Here is a 27,233-nt window from a genome sequence, read left to right on the forward strand (position 1 = left end):
GATATATATATATATATATATATATACACACACACACACACTGTATATTGATAGTGAAGTCAGTACGCAAATGATTTCAATCTAAAATGGTCTGGAGTATAAACTTTGTAAAACAAGTCAAGATTTTGGGTGTTAAATTAAAAAAAATAAATAAATAAATATATATATATATTTATATATATATATATATATATATATATAAAGCTACACACCAACGTTAGATACGTGTCAACCAAGACAAATGATCTTGATGATCTCTGGTGACAATCTAGTGTGTGTACAGTGTATACAGACCACCATGAGAATTTCTAGACAACCGGGGATGACTGCTGTCATTTCGTATAGAGAGGATTCAGTGGGGTTCTTCCCTCATCGTCCACCCTCATTGCTCCATGGAACACAACAGTACTATGTGTAGAGTACAGTGACTGTTTTGCTACTGGAATGATCACAAAATTTTGTTTCCAGTGATGGCAATCCAGCGTCTGCATGTAGCTTAAGTGTGTATGTGAGAGTGTTGTGTAATCGCACAATGATAGATAACAGTCAGATATAAGAGAATGTATTTGTAAAGCGAAGGATGTAAGTAGGAGAAATAAAAAAATGCAATGCTGATAGAACCATGAAAAGAACTGCCACAAATTACTACTTATATTGACAAAGAGAAAGCTTAAAGCGGACCTAAACTAAAATTTTTACCCTTTCATGTGAGGTAAAAATTATCCTCTTTTATTTGGGGGGGGGGGGCTTTTTTCCTCATCTACTGCAGTTCACAACACCTGATCTAGTGTCTGCGCAGTGCGAGATCAGGTGACGTAGGCAGAAGGCAAAAGAAGAGGAAAGAAGATGGCGAAGTGCTGGGACAAAGAAGATGGCGAAGCGCTGGGACAAAGAAGGATTCCGGCACGACACAGGACCCGACCCAGGAAACCTCCAGTGGGGTTGACGGATCTGCGAAAGTAAAGGTGAGTTTTTTTGTTTTTTTTTATTTCCGCCTTAAGTCTGCCTGCAATTGTTATCAGGGCATCAGATCTGAACTGAACAATAAATAAAAATTAATACACCAATAGGAACCTAGAGAGGTGGGGAGAGGACAGAAGTAGATGAATTTGTTGAAAGAAGAGAAAGATAGAGGGGAGGCAAGTAGATTGACAGAAAGGATACAGGAGCGGTAATTTGCATTGGTGGAATGGAAACAAGTGAAAGCTATTACATAGTTCACACTAATGGAATTAGTTGTGATGATTAATACCTTGTAGATTATACATGAAACAATAATAGGAAACCTTTAAATTGGGGTAGATTGTATGTATATAATATGTGCCTTACAATGTATGTGGACTACAGTAGCTAATAAATGTGTTACTGAATAAAATGTTATACTGTATAAAACCAAACCAAACAACCAAAGAATGGCATGTAAAATGTATTTTGATTATAATCATAACAAAAGGTAAAAGATATATATTAAAATATATCAGATTAATTTGTAGTTGTGAGATATATTAGTATTTAGTAGTTTTTATTTGAACACAAATCAAAAGGTTTTGTTTGAGTTAAGATGTTCAGTATAAGGGTGTTTATTGCTATATGTTTTCATATATGTTTATTACCTTTGATGAAGGAGGACTGTGAGCCTCCAACATGCATTGTTTATTTTTTATGTGTCAAATAAAGGCAAATGGATTGGACTGGACTTTCTTAAACATCTGTAGCACTTAGTAATTACATACATTGTTAAAAAAAACAGTTGCTCAAGAAGCATGGCATGTATTAAGATGCATTTAAAACAAACATCCTTAAGGGGTCTATTTATTACTATTATTTTTTTTTTAAGATTCACATATTTTCATTGGATTTAAATTAGACAAAAAATGTAGATCATGAGAAAAAGTTGGGTAAAAACAGACCTTCAAGCTTTAAGCAACCCTGGATTTTGCTTATGCACACAATATTCTGTAATCTATATTCTAAACACTTTCCATAATTATAAACATACAATAAATATTTTTCTTCATGAAGCAATATATATATATATATTTATATATACTATTCAGATTACATGTTGTATATACACAGAACATACATGAATGGTGTATTCGACTGCTGTTCTGAAATAGTGTTTAAATGATGCTGAATTATTGCTTTATGGGTTACAGAGAAAATTTTCATATATTCAATATATATATATTCATATATTCAAACCCCAGATTAACTTTCATTGTAAATATTCTATATGCCCAGAAACATCAAAACAAAAGCTGTGCAAAATCTTGCTCTCCCTGCTGACTGGAGAGCTCCATCACTGACTCAGCGGGGGATAGGTCAGACCTGTGTGCAGGCATTTTTATAAAGGCTGTGACTGCTTTCTGAAGAAAAAGAGGAAAGTTCAGATGGGCTTTCAGTTTCAAGAAGCAATTCTGCCAAATGTTTTAACTGCCATACATTCCTGGAACTGCCATACATTCCTGGAAGAAAAAAATATATAAATATATATATATAATTATTATTAACTAGTATTTATTTAGCGCCAACATATTACTCAGCGCTTTACAAAGCCGATAGCCTTATCACTATCTGTACCTCAAAGGGGCTCACAATCTAATGTCTCACCAAAATTATATGTCATTACCACAGTCTAAGCTTTATTTTTGGGTAAAGCCAATTACCCTAACTGCATGTTTTTGAAATGTGGAAGGAAACCAGAGGACCGGGGGGCAAAGCCATGCAAACACAGGGAGAACATGTAAACTCCAATCAGATAGTGTCCTGGCTGAGATTCAAACCTGGGAACCTGAGATTCGAACCTCGAGAGTTTCTCTGTACTAATCATTTTTTAGGAAACATCCAGTCCTTTTATGTTGAAATAATTTATACAACAATTCCAAAACATTCTTTTAATTCCAAAATGTGGTGTGGATCTGTGTAGAAATTTAGAGCCTCATGCCAGCAGCTGCAACAACAGAAGAGTTTGCTTTATTTCAACTAAGGTTTGTGCAACCTTACAGCTGTGGCTGCCTGTGCCGTATAAACACATAAAAGACAATATTAAGAAGAAAATAAAACAGACAAATTATGTTTAAAAAATGAATAGGTTGTAGAAAGAAATGAGCAAAAAAGTTAAAAAGAAAAGTCTTGCAGACTGATGTAGTGCGGTGAGAGATTTATAGACCAAATTGATACATACTAATTAATAACAATAACAAAAACAAATGTATACCTCAACAGTGCAGCATGTTATTTTACTAGATTACATTTATTGAATAGAAATCCTATTTTAGCCTTCCCCACCCTTTTAATCCTAAAGCAGACCTACCACTGACAGAATTTAAACTGATGCTTAACATATTCTAAAAATTGCTAATTTCCAGAATGACAAGCATATTATTTTGCTTTCAAGCAGTTTCAGTATCACCATGTAACAGTAATGGTGCTGTAACTATCTGAACACCTGAGCTGTATACTCAGTAATTTAGAAGGTTTTACATGCAAAGAACCAGAACACCAACCAAAGTTTTTTTTTTTTATAAATCAAGTCAGAAACAGCAGCTTACTTATTCTCTCAGTGAAAGGTCCGCTGGTTTTAAAACCCCAGATACAAACTGACAATAAAATAATTGCAGTGACTTTTAGACGGACATGGCAACCAGACACCCTATGCTGAACTCTTCTACCATCCTATGTATGTTCTAGCAATAAAAAGCAGCAGTTCTTCCCCTTGTGGCCTTTTATGCTTTACAGGGCACACCAGCATACACATGAGTAAGAAAGGGAAAAAACAGCAGAGAAAGCAGACACTGTTGAGGCTCCATGTAGGTTCAGCTAATAGTGAATGTGCACCTGAAGTTTGTAATGTGTATGCATATAAAATCTATATATTTTTAATTGGGAGAGAGGGATTCTAGGGAAGGTAAACAAATATATTAAAGGGCTTTGTCAGCCTTGTGAAATCAATAGAAACACTCCAAATGTACTAAAGCCAGAAAGACTACGCAGTGTTAAGCTTGAATGCAGTCTTGGATCAAATGATCACGAAATGATTTATTGGTTTCTATGAAGGCAGATGATATTGCATATACGTATTTAAACGTATATATACGTATTTAAAGCATTTGATCTTCACATTCACATAATTCAAGAACTGTTTTTTCACAGGTATACCTGGATAAAAACTATGAGCCTTTTTAAATATTAAAATCAGAATAGTATTACTTTTTTTTTTGCATTTATCTGTGTCTGTAGAGTATTACATAGAGTTCACAGAATATAAATATATGCAAACACACCCTCTAAAGCAGGTTAATAAATGATTTTTTATGCTTTACACTTAGAGAAAAAATGAACATATTGGTTATGTTTCTGTTTCTTTACCTATTTCTACTTACATAAAAAATATATAACTGATGTAAAACATATTTAATGTACATTTTACATGTACAAATGAACATTTGTACAATTTAATGTACAATTATATATTTACTTGTATACACAACTATACTTCTCCCTCTTTTTGTCTCTTGATGCAAACTAATTTTAAATAAGCAGACACAGCATCTGGTTTTTACAACCCTGTACTATGGGCATGGAATATACACAATTTTGAGACCAGAGATGCTTAGGTTATGAGAAGCTACTGAAGAGACATGGCCAATGCACAGAAGTTTTGTGGGAAATATGTACATATGTTTATTATTCAAAGTGACTTCTTAGAATGTGGAAGTTTGCTTTAATGCTTTACTGCGAACATCAATGTGTATGTATGTGTGTGTGTGTGTGTGTATATATATATATATATATATATATATGTATATATACACACACACACACACACACACACACACACGTGACCTAAAATATCCTCGGATTTCCAAGTCCAAAAAATTTTGAAAGAAATCCTAGTTAAACAAATTAAACGAAAACTAATATATTTCATCATGTATTGGTTGAAAAAATGATTGGATGGTCTTGTAACCCTTTCCAGCTTTATGAGCATTAACTCAGGTTCTCAGACTTCGCAGGCTGTTCATGCGAGCCATGATACACCTCTACAAATGTATTGTATGTGAGATCACACTTTATGTTTATAAAATACTGTACATAGATTTTTTATTCTCCTTCATTGACCTTAAATTCTTTACAATAGGTAGTATTTTAACAAAGGGGAAACAATATCTTACACTGTGACTCAGACACACAAAATGTTCGCCCCATATTCCCCAGCACTGTCACTGCTGTTGCTGCCTTCCCCTATGGTTGAGCGTTCAGAAGAGGAGGGGAGGGTCTGTGGAGTTGGTGACGTGGGAGATGTAGGGGGGCTCGGTGTAGCACACATAGCTGGAAACAGAAAATGAGAATTAGAATCCACAGCAAACATTAAATAATGTCAACATTTTAAAAAGGGAGTGTGATAGTTAAACACATTTGATCAGCATACACAACTATACAGAAATAAGTACCATGTCATCTGATTTCTTTTACATGTTTTGCTTGTAACTGGTCATTGAAAATGGTTAGGCAAAAATTAAAATAAAATATTGACTAATATATTTAAAAAGGGAGCATACTAATAAAACATGCACCTAAAGTTCACCAACAAAAATGCATGGGATATCCCCGAATAATAAAAGTAGGCCCTTTCTCAGGCACAGAATTGGGCTGGCCAGGGAAAAAATGTTTTAGGTTATTTTTTTACAATGCTATTTACTTTTGCAGTGTCTAGCAATGTCCACAGAAGGCCAAATGACTTCACATCCAGTGCTGCCATCTCTGGCCTGTCAACCCTTATATATAAAGAGCTTTGTCTAGTAGACCAATTCTACTAGACTCTGCCAATAACTCATTCATAGGTGTACTCATTCGATGTACTCATTCGATGTACAAAGTGTTGAGACAGTGGGCCTGACTTAATAAAGCTTTGCAAAGCTGGGGAGGATACACTTTCATCAGTGAATTTGAGTGATTCAGCAAACCTGTTAAAAAAATTATCTGCTATTTGCTAGCAAATGTTTTGAATCCCAGACCAGACCTGTTCCAGGTTTGCTGGATCACTCAGCTTCACTGATGAAAGTGTATCATCTCCAGCCCGGGTGAGCTTTAATAAATCGGACTCAGTGTTCTTAGTCCAAATTTGGGCACATATCACATAATTACATGTATGTGATATATTCATCACAAAGAAAAAAAAATTTGGATTGTATATACCATCAACATGAAAACATTTCTGCTGAGAAGGGTAAAGTTGAATGGTGACATCCGGGAGGGGGGGGGTACTTTTTTTAACTTTACATAAAGGGGTTGACTACCCTTTTATGTAAAGTAAAAATTTTGGTGATAGGTCTGCTTTAAATAACTATTTTTAGCAGAAGAGTATATGAAGGTGTGTTATAATAAACTATGTGCTCTAAAACAACTACCTTTTAGCTTGACAATTAACCACTACAGCACTCTCAACACAAACTGTCCTCAACAAGAAGGGGGTAAATTGTTGTGTTTGTCCCTCATACCTAAAGTTACTAGTCTTTTCCTGCTTCCAGAATTATACTAGGGATGCGGACAGAAATAATTCACACCTACTCATAGTAGATGATTTCTGCAGAACAGCTGCAGAGTGCCAAGCTCTGAAGGTCTCTCTAACCACTAATGTTGGAGAATTAAATTCATTGCCACTGCACTGACCACCAGTGCTGGAGAGGTTAAGTGGCTCACAACTGGAGTAAAATAATGGGTCATTTATGGAACAAAGCACATCACATTCATTTAGAAAGCCTGTTTTTGTGTCTTTATTCAAAATGTTAGAATTTTTACACCAGGCGACCTATGTCATAGGAATCTTTGCAACTGTGCCAAATATAGGTAAAAAGAATAAACACGATTGTTTGCATTGCAAAATACTCATGATGTATAAAGGCTACATATTTTTTCTCTTACATTTAATATTTTCTGCCATGCTTTACACACTTCCCCAGCTTATTAGTTGAGTCTGGGTAATAAAAAAATAAAATAATTTTTTCCAAAATAAATCAAAGACCATGTCTGAATCTAGCATAACCTACATAGTGATTTTATATTAATCCACAACCCATAGATACACAGAATCTATGTGTTGGTACAAACTTTTTAGCTTCCATCTTTCTACCACTTGAAATTTTACACTGAAGAAAATATAATTTATTTTCATAGAGTTTATCTATATTGATGTTTTTAAGCCGACACACAATAGTACAGTAGCTTCTAATATTTTTGATTGATATAAATAGTATTGATAAAAAATAAATTCACCTGAGCCATGTAGCTACTACACGCTCAAGTGTGTGAGCCATTGTAAAGATTCAATCAAAGCCTAAACTACAGCAGCTGATACCAGAGGGTTTGCTCATCTTCTCATGTATATGAGAGTTGATGAGTCTGTGCTAATAACAAAAGAAAAGCTAATAAAAAGAAGGAAAAAAGATACTTCTTGGGTCAGGTCATCACACAAAATCAATGATACAGATACAAAAAAACCCATAAAGGTTAAAATGGCAACATAACCTTATCTTTTATAAATAAATATTATAAACCAAGTAGTATAGAAATTAATCTTAATACATGGGGGTCTATACATAAAGGTTTTCAGCGTTCACCCCTTGCCTAAACAGATCCAAACAACACATTTATGAATTTTGTGTGAAAAGTGTATATATAGGCCCCCATATGTCTTAGAGTTGTGCTCATATGTTTAGGTACCATAGCAGAAATTGTGAAATATTGCCCATTGTCTGGAAAATATGATTGATCAGGTAGACACTTTCCTTTAAATTTAATCAAAAGTTTACATAGCCTTGAATGTTGGGGTGACAATACCCACAAGTTGACACACATAGGTTTTTATGGACAGTGTTAAGACCTGTAACTTCTTTCATTGTAAGTAATATATGAGTAAAAAAAAGCCAATTTAATTCATTTAGAGTTGCATAGGGCTTGCTGGATACCAAGCCAGTGAGAAAGAGCAAAAGAACTATTAGTCAACCTGAAAGAAAAGGTTGTTGAATTGTACAAATCAGAAAGAACAAAATGCTCAAACCTGATAAAAAAAAAAATTGCACATTGTTACCCATAGTCCATAGCCAGGTAGACTAAATAGGATTACAGCGACAACTTCCAGAAAAAATTATCAAGTTGCAAAGAAACCACACAAATCTGATATACAGGCTTCTCAGAAAACAAGTGGGGTTGCTGTTCTGTTTCAATATGCACAATAGGAAGGTGCTTGAACAGAAAAGGGATGCAAAAAGACTTTACAAAGCTACAAAACACCCCATTTACAATATTCTTCTATCAACTTCTGGAAAAAAAGTCCTTTGGAATGATGAGACTAAACTAAAAATTTATGGTCACAACCATAAATGCTTTGCTTGCAGAGGATGCAATAGGTCTTAATTGAAAAGTACACTATTCCTACAGTGAATCATAAAGGGTGATCCCTGGTGTTCTGGGAGTGTGTATGGTACAGTGGAACATGGAATTTGATTTGATTTGTGAAAATTGATGGCAAGGTAAATCCAACACCCTACCAGAAAATATTGAAGGACATCATGTATTTATCAGTTCAGAATCTGTACATGGGATGCACCTTCTTCAATATGACAATGATTCAAAACACAATCAACCCTACAGTGACTACAGCTGAAGAAAGTAAAGGTGCTTGAGTCACTATTACAGCCTATCATTGAATTTTTGGAACCTGGAAGCTTTTTGCCAAGATGAAAGTGAAGCTTTACTATATGAAAAAAAACATACCTATCAGAAACGACTGGGTTTGGTCTGTAAATCTGTCAGTAAACAAGATGATTTGTCTTTGGACAATTGGAGGTGCTGCATATTTTATACGATCGATCTTTCACACAACAGTCATAATTGATGATAAGGAGGCAATATATATATACACATTTGAACCATCTCATTATTTTTCTTATAGGTTGTGCTAATTACTGACACCTTATAGTTGAACCCTATTAAAAGTAAATTAAATGTGTTTTGGCTTATCACTCAAATTTTCCTTAAATAAACCTCTTAAAAATTCTTCCAGGGTATGTAAACATATAAGCACAGCTGCACTGCACAGGTAAGGCATTTACCTGTGATAAAATACAGTCTTAATTTATACATACATAAGTATGTTGTCATTAAACAAAAATATCAGGATAGTGGCTTTTGATGAACAAGACCAAAAGTGCATTGGAGTTTAATGATTTTTTTTTCTTTTTTTATGAGCTTTTGCATCAAGAAATTTGTGGCAAATGAATCCACAATTTGCTGGGAAATACTCACCAACTTACAGTAGAAATCAATTTTAGTGACAGCTGACTATAAATTTTAGTGTTAGTGATCTGATCTTTAAAAATACTTTGTTTCTGTCCCATTTATCGTACAATAGTACCAAATGATTAATGCTGCTTAGGTTTAAGGGAAAAGGCTGTTTAGAATATTGTTAAAGGCTCCCTCAAAATAAATGCCTATAAACTAACAATTGTGATAAGAATAGATATGAGTGCATTACTGAAAAATTAACTAGAAAGGAAAGTTTCTCTTCAGATCAGTAAGTGAAGGCTAGCACTGCAAACCGGTACTATTAGATTTGTGTTCTAACAGATGTTAAGAATATATATAAATTACTGAACCACTCATTACCTGAAAGAAGACGTCCACGGCGTGAAGCCTCAGTTGCCAGTGCACAAGATAGTTCTATACGCTTCTCCTGCTCCTGAAGCTGTGACTCGGGATCTGTTGGCATCTCCAACTCAGAATCACTTAAGGGAACAACATTCTGCAAACTAAAAAAAATAAATGTGACATTGTACTGTTGCATAGGATATTGTGGCATATAATATATATAATGAAAAATGTAGTTCTAATGAAAGTGGAAAACTACTAAATTCACAATTAAAACAAATATATGTTTACTCTTTGTAAAAGGACTTGTAGTTTAGTCAAACTTGTAATTTCCACATCTCTCTCGCACAAGTTGGAGTACCCAGTAAAGAAGCTTCTTGTGCCATATCTCCACCAACTGTTTAATAAATATTGAAAAAGCATGGTCCATCCTGCTTTAACAGGGGAAATAACTCTTCTATATCCCCAAAGGCAACATTTTACACTGTCATACATTTAGAAATACACCAGACCATTTTAAAGCAATCTACTGAGGTGGCAAGAACCAGCTCCTGTGTATAGAACCTTTTCATATAAAGTTATACCTTTTTTCCCGGAGGCACAATAAGTGCCCCACCATTTGTATGAGTGGAATTTTTAACCAAGTTTTTTATACATGAGTAAGACCACTTAAAACATAAGAAGCAAACTGCACATATAGCACATACATGCAGGAGAAACCTGTAGCTTACCCCTCCCCTGCCCACGGCCTCTTCTACACCTGAAGAGATTAATTACCTCCATGCTTAAGGTGCGTACACACTTCCAATTTTTATCGTTCCAATCGAACGACGAACGATCGATTGGGCAAAAAATCGTTCGTAAAAAAGTAACCAACGACGCCGACGAACGAGGAAAATTGTTGGAAACGAACGACCGGACCGGCGGATCGGGCGACGATCGTTGAACATCGTTCGTGTGTACGGTCGTTCATTGATCGTCCATGTTCAGAGCATGCGTGATGAACGAACGTCCGTTCACTTTCCTGTCGTGCACATAGTTCCTCTATCGCTTAAACGATCGTATCTATTGTGTGTACAATATCTACGAACGATCGTGTCGTTACCTCTATGTGCAGGATCGGTGCTATACGATCGTTCATATATATCGTGCAGGAACGTTCGTCGTTCGTTTTCCGACGATAATGATTGGAAGTGTGTACGTAGCTTTAGGTACCTGCAACCTTGGCTCCAGAGGAAGAGCATGATATTGTATAGTTCCAAACTCCACCCACCTTCCCTTCTGGGCACAAACACCTAGACTAGAAACTGCAAAACAAGGAGAAAACCATACTTCCCCAACATTTGAAAGTGCCAAAAAGGGACAATAAACAGTGGCCATGTTCAAGTGAGTGGGGCATTGGTAGGTTTTGTTTAAAGCATAATAGGGTAATGCAATAACACTGTATACATAAATTATAAAACCACTGCATCTTTAAGGTAAACCATCAAGCAACTTTTGTTTTATTGGTTACTTTTATTATTATACATTTGCTCAAAAGAGGTTAATTGTAAGGCACAATTCTATATTAGCCAAAAAAATTCCCTTATCAGGAATGGGATCCTAAAGAAATGTTTACTAAAGCAAACAAATTATTATATTCCCTTCACACACACCTAAAATAAATTTGTCACATAACAGACAAAAATGCCCCCCAGGTATTATAACCAGACCCAGGCTAGGGAATTTCCTTGATAGGAAATTGGGCAGCAATCATATGTGACCCCTCTTTGGGGGCTCGGTGTTGTGGGGGTCTATGGGTGGGGAGCTTATTTGAAAACTGGAAAACCCCTTTTTTATGGAAACTGCAAAAACTTACTGATCTGTCGTCCCACCCTGGGGAATGCAGTACCGCATTCCCAAGGTTTAAACAACCCTGGAAATATAAAAACACACTACACCATGTATAAAAGATATTTATTCTATTTTTAACTTATGCTTAGCTTTGCAAGACCAAACAATGTGTATATCTGTTCACCATGGATGTTCCATCCATTTATTCATTCAGTGATAACTGCTTCTCCTCCAGCATCACTGCTGTCTCTACACTGAAGCGATTCTTGATTGAATGCATCATCCATCATGGGCTTCTATACACAAGCTGAAGGAGTAAGTGATGAAGGACTGCCAAGAACTGCTTTGTCCATTAATCGAAAACTAACTCTATGAGCTATTGGTGCTATCTTGTGGGAACTGGTAGAATTGCACCTAAGTGAAAGCCAGTAACTTATCTAAACCATTTTAAGGCTGGGTCTACATGAACAGTTTTAAAAACGCATATAAACGTTCCTACCTCGTTTATATGCGTTTTTATGCACTTTTAAAAGCGTTTTAAAGCTTAACTTTAAAACGCTAAAAAACATTTTTAAACTCCTATGACGGGTTTTACCGCGAATTTGGCGCGATTTTACATAAGCTTTTATAAAAGTTTTACTTTTAACCCTTTCAGGGAATGAGTACAGGGGCACATGAAACCCTTTACTCATTCCCTGAAAGGGTTAAAATATGTTTTTAAAAAAATTAGACAAGGCTTTAATGTTAAATTATTTTATTAAATGTGTGTGTTTGTGTAACAACATTTTTTTTTACAGGTTATCCCAATGACAGGATGATTTCCAGGGTTGCAATGAGCACAGGCCTGGAAATCCTCCTGACAGTGAGGGATCGCAGGGCACTAGGGGTTAAATAAGGACAAGCCTCTCCATTCACCCCTAGTGCTCTGTGATTGGCTGAGGTTTTACGTTTCTCAGCCATTCAGCACTAGACATGAATAGGGAGACTTGTGCCCATTCATCTCTAGTGCTCTGTGATTGGCACAGGAAATAGGAAACCCTGGTGACAGCTCCTTTCCACCTTCCAGCTTCCAACTTAACAAATTACTCCTTTAATTATCCTAATTTTCTCCCTTGATCCAAAGTAATCCACTCTTCCCCACCACACATTTATATTTACTGAAAGTCTACTACATATCTCTACTGTACTCTTTCTGTCCATTAATCACATCTAGAAAAGCGTTCTAAATCATGTTTTAAATCTCCCGTTGACATATTTCCAACTGTTATTAACACTAGTATTCATCCCTCCCCCCAGGCATATTGTCTTGGCATCACATTTGATTCTGCCACTTACACCTGTGCAACATCTCCAAAATCTGCCCCTACCTGTCCCCAGAGACCACCACTCCTTGTGCACATTCTTATCTCTCATCTGGACTACTGTAACATCCCCCTCTGGGTTATTCCATTAACTCAACTCTTCTCTACAACCTATCATGAATTCTGCAACCAGACTAATCCATCTTTCCCACCACTCCTCTTTTGCTGCCTCTCTTTGCAATTCTCCACACCGACTTTCATTTCGCCTAATATTCATTTTCAAGCTCTTGTCTCCAAATCCCTCTATAGCTCCTGTCCCACCTACCTTTCTGACCTGATAGAAAAATACACTCCGAGCCGCTCTCTTTGCTCAGCCAATTACTTACTAACACAAGTGCAACCTATTAAATGTACAGTGATGCGTAATATGTTGGCACTAAATAAATACTGTTTATTATTATTATTCATAATAATAACAATAATAATAATAATATAATAATAAAGGTAAAGGAAAAACCCTTAGACAAAAATAGATTAAATAGATAAACAAGGATCTTGTTTAGTAATCCTCTGCAGGCAAAAATATATAAAAAAAAATGTCTCCTTGGGGATGGTTTTGGAAATCTATCGATGGGTCACATTTTCCCAAGCATTTGTGATAGTGAGTTCATGTAAATGGATGGTTTTAAAGTTGTCCTAGGAACCTCTAAGTCTGACATACCAAGAACTTTGAATATCTCTTGAGACAGGTTGAGCTCATCAGCTATTACTGCTAAAGAGAAAGATCCACTTTGTCATTAGTTACCCTTTTTACATTAAAGTGTAAAAAGTAAACTAAATTAAAAATAAAAAAAATAACACCTTTATTTGCACAGTTCCGTGATGTATGCTGCTAAATTTCTCAAAAAAAGTGCCAATCACACATGGCATGTGTGAGATTGCCATCTTTCTTTCTTCAGTTACAAAAAAAATCCCTCCCACGCATGCCCACTCTTGGAGCCCAAGCCTCCTGGGATTAATGATGAATGTATCCAAAGAGGCTCTGCATTCCCATTCAGTCTTTACTGCCACAGTGGTAATGACAAAAAGGCATTTATTGAAAAAACAAAACAAAGTGTTATCCACCCTTCTATAAAAAGTGAAAATTGTGGTGATAGGTCCACTTTAAGGTGGGCTATTTCAAGACCAGGGTCCCAAAATTGTGTTTGTATATTAGGAAACCGAGGGGCCCACTTCCATGGCAATGAGCATTGGGGTACTACCAATTGTCCGTGCACTGTGATGCCTCAAATATAGATTTGCCTGCTCACAAAACTTTAAGGCTGCATTCAGGTTGGCAGTGAGGTTGTGGAGCAATTTCCCCTTTCTCATGCCATGGAACCCTGGCTAAAGGAAGACCCTCAGTACCTCTCACTGCCAAATGGAGTCAAAACTGCAAATGCTGTGGTGCGAGGGACTGAGCAGCTGGTGGGGTTCCTGTTACATATAGCTGAATACTTACCTTCTTTGATTCCCAATTTCTCCTTAACAGTGGTAAAAAGGGAAATGTAAGCTAAGTGGGGGTTTCTTGTGGCTCCCCCCACCAAAACTTCATCACTCCTATCATACAATTGTGCCCTGTTAATATAAAAAAGTCCCTTTATGCTCTTTGAACCCCAATTTCTCCTGAATGGGGAGCTGTAGGTGTATTAAAATGTTGGTGCAATTGGGGGAATCTTGTGGCTAACTACCCAAAAAAAATATTGCTGCAACGCCATCACATCACAACGAGAGCGCCAGTAGCCCTCCTTGCTCTGCTCTAAAGCTAGTGACAGTGTGACAGCAGAAGTGGAATGTCTCTTCCCAGGATCACTCTGCAACAGTAATGGGAATAAAGGAACATTGCATAGAGTTCAGCAACTGATTGTAAAGGCTGCCAACAATGGTGGCTACTTCTTACAGTCATTGTGCACATATGCAACTAAAGGCTGCCAACAATGGTGGCTACATCTTACAGTCATTGTGAACATAAGCTTCTTCACCCTGGCGCTGGGTCAACTGTTCTAGGTCCTCAAGTTGGGAATGGACCAAGGTTTCCATATGGAGGGTCTGCAATCAGCTTTGGGTAAAAAATATGACAAATGTTGGAGTAGGTCACATAAGCTCCTGGCTCAAGAACCCTTAGTGGCAAAATAATGCCACTTAGTACACCACCATCACTAGGCATCCCCTTGAGCTCGGCCCAAGCCTCCAAACTCCAGTCTATTTTTGCAGGCCTCTTTTGTCTTCCCTTTGTGGCTTTACAGGTTGTGAAGCTATTTTTGCACTGGACCTCTGTGGAATAACATACCACCAGTTGACTTATTTTTAATTTGCTTGGCTCACCCACCTTTAGAGGTACAGATTGCAGCCACAACTATCACTAAAATGTTAGGTCATAATTTTAAGAGTGGAGAGACTCCACCATCCTGTAGTTCTAACTGCCTAGCTGTTTGACCCTTATTGAGATTGTCATCTCCAGATGCAGCAGGATCTCTCATTTTAGTTTATAAACTTGGGCATTTTCTGAGATCAGTTTCGTGTATGACTTTTGCTGTCCTCTCAAAAATTCAAAGGAAGGCCTCTACATCATACTGGGATGTCATCCTTTACATGAGGTGGCTGGCTTAGCCTGGATGGGTGTCAGCAGAATATACACCAGGGCTATATAAGCCCAGGGTTTGCCAACTTCTCCTGAGACCTCTCAGTTTCTGTCTGCAGCCTGGGCCACAAAAGTCAGGTAACCTTGAGTGCTTACCAGTTGGGCAGCCAAAAGTCGATACATTTCCTACTGCTGTGCCACAATCTGCTAAGATTTTGCTGGGCAGCAATAGTCTGTTGTTGTCTGTTGTCTTTTGCCTGCTAGTGGTTCTGTGTGACAAAAGCCTCAGTCATCTAAACTCACCCAAGTCAATCAATTTTGCTGTACTAGAGATAAGAATCAATCCTTAGTATGAGTATAATAAAGTTTGAAACACAAAACCATTTAAAAACAATGAATTGAATAAATTTAAAAATCTATAATTTTATATATTTTATATTTATATTATTATATAATATTATTATATATTTAAAAAAAAAATTAATAAAAAAAAATACATATTATACTCATACTATTATATATACTGTAAAATAAATGTTCTTGAAAACAATGTACTGCTTTTACACATAAAAATCCAATGTATTGCATTCAATTTATTTTCAATTATTTTGTATTGAATGCAATACAAAAAGATTTTGAATTTCCCGTCCCGCCCGACCGGGAAGTACACACGCACCGACGTCACTGGGAACTCCCCCCGTGACGCATCGGATGCAGAAGCAGGAAGAAGAAAGAAGACCGCGTTGCTGGACGGCGCGGGACCCCGGCGGATCAGGTAAGCGCTCTATTTACTAACCTTCTCCAGGTGTTCCAACCCCGAGTGTGACTCGGGTTTACCACTTGTAGCAACTTTTTTCTACCCCGAGTCACACTCGGGGTTACCGTTAGGGAGGTTAAAGAGCTGTATAACTTATCAAAAAGTATAAAAAAGGATTAACATGTGACAGGTGTGTTGTGCTTTTTTCTATGACCTCACCCAGGAATAATTCAGCAGCTAAGTAAATGTCAACAAGGTTATACAGGAGATATTTCCCTAGATTTACAGTAATTATGTATATAGGAGGGAGACTTGGGGGAAACCAAACAAACCCAAAAACTAACCCTGAGGGCAATTTTCTGAAGTGTGTTGGAGTTCCCTTGTGAATGTTCATGAGGTGTGGTTTGGTGTTGTGAACTGTTGCATGGCCTCACCTTCATCAAAATCAGGTGTGTTAGAATAAGTATAAAGCTGAGCTGTGTGTGAGTGAAATAACAGGATAAAAAAAATTGTATGAGGCATGAAAATGTCATTGCAAATCTCTAATAGCTGGCAGAATCCTAAGTGTAAAGGTCAGCTAACACTGGGGAATTCTGGATAAACAGGGCCAGGAGAAGCCAGCACAGCAAATACTGGGTAAATTGCAATAAGATTAAGCAAGAGTACACTTCTGGGGGACAATTGAAATGTGCTTACATTATAGTAAAAAAAAAAGATATCTTTTTTTCTAAAATGTCTTTGCTGTATTTATTTCTAGGGATTTATTTAACCATTTAAGGTAATGGTTAAATGGTAGCCCCTGTACTCAATCCCAAAAGTAGGGGGGCCCCCTTTTTAAAGGAGGCTTCAAGATTCCAAAAAAGTCCCCCACCCAAAGACCCCCACCATTGGAACAGGTGGGTCTGGGTTTGAAATAAATTGGGGACCCCAAAGAATTTTAATGTCATATGATAACAAATTGCATTCTGATGCTTCCCTTTATTGCTCAAAATGTGTTTTATCCTTTTAACTAAAAAATGTGTTAGAGGAAATCACCAAATACGTACGCACTGGTAGTTAAAGTGACACGTTTACCATAATAATGATAAAATCATATTTTTTCAGCAATGCACTAAATATAGCTACAGGAAATCTCTGTAGGTGAAGGTGACATAGGCACAAGTAAAGGGGGCACATTCCTATAGCTTACATAAATAGGCATAGGCAACACAGTTCAGACTACGGTAATTAACTATTTGCAAAGTACGAACTGAAAGAGGTTTTGAGAGGAATAAGAAGATGCACACAACACAATTGATGCCTGTAAATGCTTTTGTATTATTGTTTGGGTGCTCGTTTCCAAACAGGCTCACCCATAAGAATATGCGTTAAAGAATCAATCATATACTCACATAGGTAATCATCAATTTTGGCTTAAGATCTTACATACAATTTCTTTGAAAATCAGCCCTATTATATCCAAACATTGTCATTTGCATTTAATTCAAAAGCTTTGTAGATTACATTGAAATAATGAACTATGTGAATGCTGCATCTTTTTTTCTGGGGTAAGTGTTTTAACACAGGAAATCTCAAGGCTTGTTCAGACAAGTGTTTGGGAACCACACTGTTACTTTACCATCCATGAAAACTTACTATCTACCTATGCAACACCATACTGTAAGTACCATAAGTTATTCAGTTCATATAGGTTATTTGGTAATAGAAACACTTCAAGATTCAACAGACGTACTTCAAGATTGTCATGAACACTATCAACCTCTTGTGTGAGGTAACATCTAGCTCTAGTTACCAGGTCTATAAGCGAGCTAAATAATGAGGCTCTGTAATGCATTTTTGTCTGTTCTTTTAGCTTATATTTCTCCTAGAGCTGCACTCATAGTTTAAGCAAAAGTAGAACTTTTATTTGGGGCTTACGCACACATCAGTGCACTGCAGTGCACATATTTTTGAACATTGGCGTTTTGCAGGGCACTGTATTAGGCAGCTCATTCAAAATACTAATTAAAAAAAAAAAATAGGTGCTGTTTGAATTCTTTTACTGCCCAGGACAACACATAGGGCACTGTTTGAATGTAAACTTGCAACGGGGAGGAGGGCCAACTGCATGGATAAAATTCTATTTTCCACAGATATGCTGGTATGTATTAGCACATTATGATACACGTACATTTGGGTGTGCTGACCTCTTGTGTTGTGAGATTCCTCACAGTCAAATGTTCTCCTCTTCTTTAGAGTGCAGTGTATTTTTGCTTTCCCGGCAGACATTCCTGCACACACATGCTTTAAAGCACAGTGCCAGATAATGTCTAATACTTTTTGAAAAAAATTGATGTATTAACCATACAGCATTGGAATGTATTCCATATTCAAAAAAGTCTCACATGTGCTTAAAAACTGTGAAATTAAGCAGTATTTATTCATTGTATATCCAACCTTGATTTTGCGATAAGTGTTTTTATCCGTTCCACCTTCCTCAGCTTCTCTTGCATCTCCTCTGGGCTTAGAGGACTCTCGGGTTCTGGGTCAAGGTAACGCTCTGGAATTAGGACCTTGTGTGGTGTGGACAGCTGAGACACAGAAATGGGCATACAGAAAGTGATATTTACAGTGTCATACACAACGCATGTGTAAAATCAACAGATCCTAAAAAAATTATTCAGATTTTAAACCAAATAGTAAACAATGACCCTTTTTTGTTTGAAATAAAGTAGGGAAGGTTTAAAAAGCTCCACCAGTTTATTTTACCAGAATATTTCTTGTTACTTATTGTTCCTGGAGCAACTCCAAAAGTTTTGATTTCCATGACCAATGTTTATGAAAATGACCATAAAACAAATATAACGTAAACTGCACCAATATTGACACACATACCAAAACACAAACTTGGGGTCTCTCTTACTTCATCATTTTATCCTAAAAAAAAAGTTTTGGCTGAAGATTCACTTCAAATATTACAGACTAGGTACATAAATTAAGTACTATATTGTAAATAAAGAACCTAGGATAACGTAAAACCCCCTCTTACAATTTACGCTGATGTTCCCATTTGAGAATAAATTAAGGTAAATAAATAAAAAAAAGAATACTGAATCAGATCATAAACAGGAAACAAATAAAATAAAATAAATATCAATAACCCCAAAATGCTGTAAAGAAAAGTATGAAACAGTGGTGAACAAAAGAATACACAAAAGAAACCCATACTGTGAAATGCTGAGGCTGCCATCTCTGTGCTTTTCTCTAGAAAATGCAAAATATCTGGCTTATTCAGAACAGCAGTTTAATTTACCCATCAAATAAAGGTGCACGGCAAACTCCCACCACCTTACATGGGTTAAATGCTCATGTGGCTAAGAGGGATGAAATAAACTACAGTGCTTATTTTATTCCTTTCTTCCACAAGTTTCATCCTTTCTGTGCATTCTGTCTCCTGAAGCCACTTTACTTTACACAAGTACAGTGTTTGACCATTAGTCCTGACACAAATGCAAGGACAGCAAAGGCCCACCTAAATACTGGAAGAATCAGACAGTGGAGGAGAGAACTCCCACTAACCAAACAAGCATTTCACTTATCTTTATTTAGCAGAGTAAACTTACAGACACCGTCATAGATACACCATGTAGTACAATTTTTTTGATTGCATTGTGCAATATACCAAACTGAAAAGAATGAATACCGAAATCTGCTATCTGCTATAAATTAGTTAAGGTTCTTTTGTAGGTGTCTGTCAAGTAATTTATAAAACTATGGACAGATAAAACTAATGCTTAACAATTCAGATTCAAATTAGAATATTTTTTTAACCAGCATTAAAAAAACAGGCTATGATTTAAAGCTATGATTTAGGTACTAACCTCTTGGTTGATGTCTACATTAAATGTCTGAGGTTCCAATTCCATCTTACGTAGGCGGGCAATCTCCTCTCTTGGGGATTCATACATCTTCTGAGGTTCTTGTGAGCGTATAGCTGCTTCTAGGTCTGAGATGTCTACTTCATGGATGCTCCGATGCCTTCTTACCTGTAACCAATTGTTGTGCCGATACATTAATTAGGAATCTGTATTTATATATTTCATTTACCCTTACAATAACATTTGTCCCAACTCACCGCTCGGTATGTGCCTGCTGGTTTGGTAGTGGAGGATTCTGTTTGCTGATTGGAAGGGAGCTGAAGGCTTCGCCTTTTTTCTTTCATAGATCCACTCTGATGCCGTTTTATGCGATCTATTTGTTCTTCAACACTCATTTTTGACTTAACTTCAGCAGGAAACAAAGCACTTTTTGGACGTTCCTGTAAATAACACAAAACCCTTAAAAATGTTTGGGTATACAAAAATAAATCAATACATGACTTAAACATTACGGACACTGCCTTGGTGAGTTACATAAACTATTAACAAACCTCACTGCACAGGAAAAAAAAATGCCTTGCTCAGTTATACACACTATTAACTCTATAAGAGTTTAGAAATCATTACTGCACAGTGTAACTTGCTTCATTTTGTACTTGAAGACATGGATTCCATCTGCAGTACTTACAGAGTTGAAAATTTTTTCTTCTATAGATACTTTATCAGTGCCAGTTTTGTAAACCTAGTAATGCAGCAAACTAATTGGAAGATCAAAGAATTACATTTCTATTTCCTTTCATTTGGACACCAGTTGTATAGATATCTATATCCAAGCCATATCTGAACTTTTTGTTTAGACAATAAGATTTGGATTCAAACTGAACAAGCAAGGTTAACAAATATTTACAAAGATAACATGCCAAATATAAATCTAACATATTACAGGTGACTTATTGAATATAAACCTTTGGTATATGACAAGTGCATTTTTATGCAAACTTCAAACCCCCAAATATCCACATATTCCAGCTGCACTAAAAGATGTTAGTTCAAGTACACTGGGTGGATAATGTCTAGTTAGGTATGATGTGCTGCAAATATCAACTACAAAATCCCGTACTCTGTGGATACGACATTTAAAATAATTACTGAAACTAAAAATTTATTCAAGTGTACAAACCTTCTATTCTGTATAGGAACTCATCTGTCCACTCTAAACATAATATGGAACATGGTACAATTGTACACTTGGATAAAATGGTTAATGGATCAAAATCAATTTGACAGTAAAAAAGGCAGGGAATCCTGAAATATAAAAATGCATTGCATAATATTGAATTTACCCTTGAGATATGTCCATTTGAGGTATGGCTTCCTCCTCTTCTTACTACTAATTGTTTTGTTACTGATCCTTCATCACTTGGTGACTTTGTCCGTGGAGGAACAATGCCAACTTAGAATATAGAAATACAGATGACAGAACAGAATTACATAAAACACAAAACATCTTTTTGTACTCAACTACCTCAACAACCCTTCCTATGTCTCGTGCTGTTCTCTGCTTTTTTTGGGCCAATAACCATGAAAAAAAACATTTCTCCTATAATTTCCAAAAATCAGCTCAACTCAACTTTTTCTAACGCTCAGGGCTGTATTTACCTTATGTCAAAATTTGTAGTGTTTAAGACTTTCCCTTTTTAAATTTTTATTAAGTTTTTCAGATAACAGACAAACATTTTACACAACAATCCAAATGGACATAAACATGCCAAGACATATTTACAACACAAATGGAAGACAAATGAAAATTGGAAGGGGCGGGCAGAGGAAATAAAAAGGGGGGCCCTTTATTATTTATTAAGTGCTGAATGAGCTGAGTTATAACAGAAATCAACAAGAAATAGACAAGACATGGGAATGCAGGAGCAAAGAAGGGAGAACGGCGTCGGGGAGACGCCAGAAAAATCACTGACAAAGTGTTTAGTCTGCAGGTAGCAAAAAATATTAGGTGGTAGTGATTTTCATGAGTATTCCTCAAAAATGCAAAGGTTTTCGGTCCCTGCAGTGACAACGTTATATACCCTACTAATATCCTGTGACCTCCACCAGCTAAACGCAGCATAATTTGAGCTAGATTGTGGAAAATTAGTGCAAGAGGAGCAAGAGGCTACATCAGATTCCGCAACGCCTTATATCTATCTCATAAGCTGCAGGGTGTTTTACAACATGGGTTTTGTGAGGTGACCACAAGGCAAAGGGGATACCCAAAGTAGATTGTCTATTTCAGCTGCCCCAATAGAAACTTGTATTGGGGTATCCACCTCAGTATGATAGCTGTGCAAGCTGGGCTGCCACATAATAATTAGAAATATGAGGAACTAAGAGCCCCCCTACTTTAAGTTGGAATAAGGATTGATTGGATAGGGGTCCCCCCTTATTCCAGGCAAACTGAAGAATTAGCCTCTGTACTATCCTTAGGTAGTGGGAAGGAACTGAGATGGGATGGGGAGCAGAAGAAAGGGGTAGAAAAATGTAGGCATGAGTGACATCTTCACTACTGCTCCACAGCCTAGCCATGATATTAAAGAATTTAGTCAAATTGAAAGCTAAAGTATATATACATTTCATATAGAAATGAGCCGAGAACCCATCTGGACTCAAACGCTTTTGGAGTTTGTGGGACATCATTGCCACTACAATACCTGGAGGCTCAAATGCAGTTCAGAAAGATAAATCAGATAGTTGTGGTAAATTAATGCAGGAAAAAAAGGCCTCCACCTTAGACAACAACAATGGTGATTGTTTTACAGTTACACGGTACTGCATCCCACACTCATCAGCAAAAATTTGTTTTTTTTAAAAACAAAAGACTTTTAGGGTACAACTTGTAAGTAATTGTAAAATACATATTTCTAATATTAATGATTAAAAAATGTTTGTAAGTAAAATATATTTACAAATAAACAATATTACAAACATTCTTCTCATGCGATCAATCCATAACTTTAAATGTGGTGGTTTGACATATTCAATGCAAGGCTACAATGATGTAATAATAAAACGCCTAACTGGATGCTTTTCGTTTTTTAGAACTTCATAAGGAGTTTTTAAGTCCACCTTCCAGTTGGGGGGAGCTAGTGGCGAGACACGACCATGCCAGTGTTACATTTTCTGGGGTCACTTCCCCATTGATTTTTAAAGATTTATAATAAAAATATGTATTTTAGAATTACTTACAAGTTGTAAAATCCTTTTTGTTCTTATTCTCCACCTTAGACAAGTCAAATGTGCCTGGATCACTTTACAACTGAACCAAATGTTTACGGAATTTGTCCAGCACAGCCAAGGGGTTGCTAGTCGTGGTGTTGGTGTTTTCAGCCTTATTGGTTGGGTTTCAAAGTCTATTAGCCAAAAGAGAGTCTGGCTTATTTCTTTTCACATAGTACATATGCTTGGCCCATCTTAATTGCTTCTCAGCCTGGTGAGACAAACATGTCTAATTGAACCCATTTACCCTCCAATTATTTCTTACATTCTGGAGTAGGGTCAGACTTGTACTGGTCGGACAAAGTAGCATTTTCCACCTCTAATTTGGAAAGTAAAGTGGTTCAGGCTGTCTTACGGTGAGAGGCCAGCTGTATGAGTGTCCCGGATCACCACCTTATGCCCATTCAAAGGGAAAGGGCACCTTATGCCCATTCAAAGGGTCACTCAAAGGGAAAGCATTTAAAGACCAGTTTCAACAGGGGGACTTTTGATAGGGAACAAAAAAGGAGATAAAGACTGTGTGGTGGTCTGACCAAGACATGGGCACTTTTCAGCAGGATTACACCAATGGGATACAAGCCACTGCCACAAAATGTGATCTATCCTTAAAAATGTTTCATGTGGATGGGAGAAATGTGTACAGTTCCTTTCAGATAGATGAACTTCTCGCCAGTAATTAATAAAGGAGCGCTGGGTGAACAGATTACGTAATGCTAGAGCACCTGGGTCCCGAAGGGAATGAAAAGAAGATATGGTCAGGCCTCTCTTATCCAAGGCAGGTATCAAGGTTGTATTGATATCACCACATAGGACAGCATACCCTTAACATGGGTGCCGACTATATGCAACTGTTGGGTAAAAAACTCCAACTAGCATTAGGGGCATAATAAGACACTATAGTTATCAGAGCATCATAAATATGGCCTGACAGAAGCAGGATTCTGCCATCAGGCTCCAAGAGCCTTTTGATAGTAGAGGGCCAGGTTGGTGAAAAGCTGGTAATCATACCCTTGGAAAAAAGTTTCAGCCTCCCTGGCAGGCCTAAAGTGGGAATTTTTGTGCGGTAGTAATGTAATTTCATGCTTATATCCCAGGGCCACGAAACACAAGAGAAAGTTCCAGAAACAGTGCTGTGACAGTAGACTGCAGATCAGTAACAGCGTCAGCAATGCCTCTAATGTGTTTTCTGTGTCCTCTAATTGTTGTGCAAAAACTGAATACTTATCTTTAATAACATCATCCATACTACATTCTAGCTACAATGTGCAGTGGCCACCTGATTTCTCTGGAAAAGTGGTCCATGGTTTTATGTGTGATGGTGGCCAGGGCTTTTTGTAGGATCTCCTGGAAAGCCCTCAGGAGAGCAGCATAGTCAGAAGCAGCAAGATGGAGACCAGTTCAGGGAACAGTGCTGGAGAGGCAGGAGTAAGAGGCTGGAGATCCACAGGCACATCCAGGGGAAGCTCTGTAGTTGTCTGTGCTGCAGGTGCCATCTTGGCTGGAGCTGCTGTGGCCCTGGATAGGGCCTCCTTTATAGAAGGTTTACCCAGCAGTCACTAGCTTCTACATAAAGAGCCCAGCATCCCTGAAGATCAGGGCGGGCAAGGATGTGCTGAAACACTACTAATAGATGCCCTGGAAGCCGCTGTCGGGCGCTCTTTATCCTGCTAAGTGGGGAGCAGAGCTAGGACAGGCCCATCAGCTCTGACGGTGAATGCACACCTCCCCTTTTTTCATTTTAATATCAACACTTGGGATAAGTTGTTTTTCAATTATGAGTATATGCAGATGATATCCAGATCTTTTTCCATGTTTCCTTTTGACCTCCCTCCTACATAACAAGGATTTTTATCTGTGCTTTTGCCAAATGAGTATCTAAATAGATACTAAAATGGCTGACCTGTCTTCTGCCTAGTTTAAATTATTGTATCTAAATGAATAACAGTATCTAAAGTAGACAAAAATAAGCTAAATATATTTGCTGTTCACACTGCAAAACACTCTTTTCTTACATCAAGATGATTCCTGAAGTCCTGGAATTTTCACTATCACTACATTTGAAAATGACAGCCCTTAACTTTAGCTACTGCTTACTGTCTGATATCCCACTAATTTCTAATTTCACTAAATTCATTTGCCAAGTGAAAGAAATTACAATTTTCCATGCCAATATTGGAACTCTAAAGGTACCAGAGCTTTATACCATGCCATCCAGTGAGCAGAATTGTAGTATTGATCTCCCCTTGCTTGCAACGTTTAAAATTTAAAACGCAGGATAAACGTGGGAAAATGCATGAAAACGCTTCCATTGAACTCAATAGAGGCTTTTTCAAGCGTTTTTAAGCTTTTTATGAAAGCTTTCATTGAAAACAATGAGGGCTTTTATAAACGGTTTTAGCAAGACTTTGGACACTGGAAGCCCCCTTTAATAAGGAGACTCCCAGATCTCCACCACCCCACCCTGGGAATGAGTACAGGGGTGCATAAAAACTCTTACTCATTTCCCTGAAAGGGTTAAAATATTTGTAAAAAAATAGGACGAGGCTTTAATGTTAAAATATTTTAATAAATGTGTGTGTGTTTGTGTAACTAAACTTTTTTTTTACAGGTTATCCCAATGTTAAGATGATTCCCAGGGCTGCAATCCTGACATAAGCACAGGCCTGGGAATCCTCCTTACAGTGAGAGATCGCAGGGCACTAGAGGCTAAATGGCACAAGGGCACAAGGCTCCCCATTCACCTCTAGTGCTCTGTGATTGGCTGAGGTTTTACGGATCTCAGCCATTCAGCACTAGACATGAATGGGGAGACTTTTGCCCATTCATCTCTAGTGCTCTGTGATTGTCTGAGAAATAGGAAACCTTGATGACAGGTCAAGCATCATCAGGATTTCCCTTTCCTCAGCCAATCAGGGAGCGGAGCAATCAGCGGTGCTGACAGCCCTAGAGGAGCTGTAGTATGTGTTACAGATACAGAACACATGTCACAGCTCCTCTAGGGCTGGGGGAGCAATCAGGGCAGTGAAGCTGTCAGCATAGCAGAGCTCCGCTGATTGCTCCACTCCCTGATTGGCTGAGGAAAGGGAAATCCTGATGATGCTTGAGCTGTCATCAGGGTTTCCTATTTCTGCACAAGTCTCCCCATTCATGTCTAGTGCTGAATGGCTGAGAAACGTAAAACCTCAGCCAATCACAGAGCACTAGGGGTGAATGGAGAGCCTTGTTCTCATTGAACCCTAGTGCTCTGCGATCCCTCACTGCCAGGAGGAGTCCCAGGGCTGTGCTGCTCATGTCATGATTGCAGCCCTGGGAATCATGCTGTCATTGGGATAACCTGTAAAAAAAAAAAAAAAAGTTTAGTTACACAAACACAAACATTTAATAAAATAATTTTTTTACACATATTTTAACCCTTTCAGGGAATGAGTAAGGGGTTTTATGTACCCCTGTACTCATTGCCTGAAAGGGTTAAAAGTAAAACTTTTATAAATGCTTAATGTAACCCATCCCATGTAACTTTAATGCAAATGCTTTATGTAAAATTGCGGCAATTTGTGGTAAAACGCATCATAGGCGTTTATAAAAGTTTTTTAGAGTTAAGTTTAGAGTTTAAGTTTAAAGTTAAGCTTTAAAACGCTTGTAAAAGTGCATAAATACCCATATAAACCTGGTAGGAACGTTTATATGCGTTTTTAAAACTGTTCATGTACACCCAGCCTAAAATGGAAAAACCTAAACTGCCCATTAGCTGGTTTAGAAAATGATGTAAATATATAAAAATGTATATACCTCAGAAGATAATCCACATCATTTATTTATATAATGTTTTTTAATAAAGTAAAACATTATTGATTTTGTAATAATATCAGTTTTGCTAATATATTTGAAATATATTATTGGATTTAGTAGTAGAAAAATCTGGTGAAAAGTCACAATATTGGTAATGG

The 27,233-nt window shown here is 37.2% G+C and overlaps 1 protein-coding gene across 13 annotated transcripts in view; it reads right to left on the reverse strand.

Annotated features, from left to right (window-relative positions):
• Positions 1-27,233, reverse strand: part of PLEKHA6 (pleckstrin homology domain containing A6) — a 161,327-nt gene that overhangs the window by 20,692 nt on the left and 113,402 nt on the right. For 5 of the 13 annotated variants that reach the window (XM_072424618.1, XM_072424608.1, XM_072424673.1 and 2 more), the window contains exons 21-27: positions 21,363-21,472; positions 20,277-20,459; positions 20,023-20,187; positions 18,599-18,732; positions 9,670-9,812; positions 5,178-5,334; positions 52-2,468 (exon numbers count right to left, since the gene is read on the reverse strand). In XM_072424618.1, the coding sequence (XP_072280719.1) occupies positions 5,186-5,334; positions 9,670-9,812; positions 18,599-18,732; positions 20,023-20,187; positions 20,277-20,459; positions 21,363-21,472 (884 nt within the window). In that variant the 3' untranslated portion in view covers positions 52-2,468; positions 5,178-5,185. Of the gene's footprint in view, positions 1-50; positions 2,469-2,954; positions 5,335-9,669; positions 9,813-18,598; positions 18,733-20,022; positions 20,188-20,276; positions 20,460-21,362; positions 21,473-27,233 lie in introns of those variants that run through there. The other 8 variants (XM_072424680.1, XM_072424684.1, XM_072424689.1 and 5 more) reach the window with 6 other exon arrangements.

Source organism: Pyxicephalus adspersus, chromosome 1, assembly GCF_032062135.1.
Source record: "Pyxicephalus adspersus chromosome 1, UCB_Pads_2.0, whole genome shotgun sequence".
In the NCBI taxonomy this organism is placed as follows: Eukaryota; Metazoa; Chordata; class Amphibia; order Anura; family Pyxicephalidae; genus Pyxicephalus; species Pyxicephalus adspersus.